The 1,816-nt window shown below is 61.5% G+C and overlaps 1 protein-coding gene across 1 annotated transcript in view; it reads left to right on the top strand.

Moving 5' to 3' along the window:
- ZAN (zonadhesin) overlaps positions 1-1,816 on the top strand; it is a 40,212-nt gene that overhangs the window by 17,438 nt on the left and 20,958 nt on the right. Inside the window, 1 exon segment of the mRNA XM_008053323.1 lies at positions 669-871. Within this exon segment, the coding sequence (XP_008051514.1) occupies positions 669-871 (203 nt within the window).

Genomic DNA, 1,816 nt, shown 5'->3' with positions numbered 1-1,816 from the left:
GAAGGATCGCTGGAGCCCAGCAGGTCGAGGCTGCGGTGGCCGGGAGCGGCCATTGCGCTCTAGTCTGGGTGACAGAGTGAGATGCCAACTCAAAAAAAAAAGAAAGAAAGAAAGGCTCCTTGGCTACCTGAGGCCGGGCAGGGCACGGGCAGATATTTCTGTGTGGTCCAGGTCATTGGTCTCGTGCACACGGTACAGACCCGAGGTGGGGGCATGGGGAGGGAGGAACTGTGGCTGCCGCCCAGCCCCTGGTGTGGCCCAGCTCTCTGGGAAAGCTGTTTTAGGGCAAGCCCATCCCCTAGATCAGACGCCACCTGCAGTCCCCACTCCCCTGCAGGCCTTTGCCCCGGGTGCTCACCTGGGGCGTGTCTGCACAGCAGTGCTGTCGGGGGCTGTTCTTCCCATGATCCCTCTGCTCCCATGGCGGGTCTGTGTTAGCATCTCAGGTGCTTCGCGCAGGGAGCTTGCTCCAGGGAACTTGCTCGGCCTCCAGGAGGCTGACCGGGCAGGCCCAGGTGGCCAGCGGGCTGCTCGGTCACCCCCTCGCCGTCACTCTCTCTTCTCAAGACTGGCTGGGAGCCTCGAGCTGGGGCCTTCGAACGCGTCCCTCCCTTTTCTCCCTCATGGTCTGTCGATGTCCTCCTCACCCGAGCGTCTCCCTCCACCAGCTCTGGCCTGCCCACCCAACAGCAGGTACTCGCTGTGTGCCAAGCCATGCCCTGACACCTGCCGTTCAGGGTTCTCCGGCACGTTCTGCCCAGACCGGTGCGTGGAGGGCTGCGAGTGCAACCCTGGCTTCGTCCTCAGTGGCCTCGAGTGTGTCCCCCGCACCCAGTGTGGGTGCCTCGACCCCACGGGGAACTACTTCAAGGTGAGCAGCCGGGTGGGCCGCCAAGGACGGGCTCCCCACCGCCAAGTCTGCCGCGAACTCGGACTAGCCCTGAGCTAGAGGAGAGAGAGTGGGAGGGGGAAGCCAGAGGATTTAGGGCCGGGCGGAGGGAAATTTGGGCTCGGTTTGAATCTCCCTTTTCCTTTCTTGAGCTCCGATACTTTCCCTGAGACCGGGATGGAATCCCAGTGTAATTATTTCCCACACTGCCTCACAGAGCCCGAGACCCCGAGTTCTGTCCCCTCCCCTCACGCCTGCCACTCTTCTCCGCTGTCACGGCACTGAGTCATTTTGCCCAGATTTTCTCTCCTCTGGAAGCTGAGCATTTCTGTGCCTCCCTCCTGCCAGACACCTCTTCTCTCAACCAAGGATGCCGTCCTCGGCCAACGGGGCTCCTCTCTTCCCATGCCCCCTTCCCAGACTCCTCAGAGGCAGCATTTGAAGCCAGACGACGGCGGCGCTTCTGTCTTCCTTCTTTGTCCGGCCATCCCCCAGGCCTGGGAGTGGCCCCGGTGTCCACCCGATTCTCCCCCTGAGGTCCACGGGCTTTCCACCCCCTCGGCCCCCGTTCCGGGCCGGGCCTCTGAGTGTTCTTGACCCCAGCCTTGCTCTCCTCCAGAAGTCTCCTTTGGTTTTTTGTTTTGTTTTGTTTTGTTTTGTTTTTGAGTCAGAGTCTCACTCCATCGCCCAGACTGGAGTGCAGCGGCCGCACCTGGCCACCACAGCCTCGACTTGCTGGGCCCCAGCGATCCTTCCGCCTCAGCCTTCCGAGTAGCTGGAACTACAGGCGCGCGCTACCACGCCCAGCTGATTTTTTATTTATTTGTTTATTTGTTTATTTTTTGAGTTGGAGTCTCACTCGGTTGCCCAGACTGGAGTGCAGTGCCCGCTCCCGGCCACTGCAGCCTCGACCTGCTGGGCTCCGGC

The sequence above is a fragment of the Carlito syrichta genome, unplaced genomic scaffold (assembly GCF_000164805.1).
Source record: "Carlito syrichta isolate Samal-C Ts95f unplaced genomic scaffold, Tarsius_syrichta-2.0.1 Scaffold288059, whole genome shotgun sequence".
NCBI lineage: Eukaryota > Metazoa > Chordata > Mammalia > Primates > Tarsiidae > Carlito > Carlito syrichta.
The sequence above is the reverse complement of the archived record's forward strand: the minus strand, read 5'-3'. Positions and strand labels throughout refer to the sequence as shown.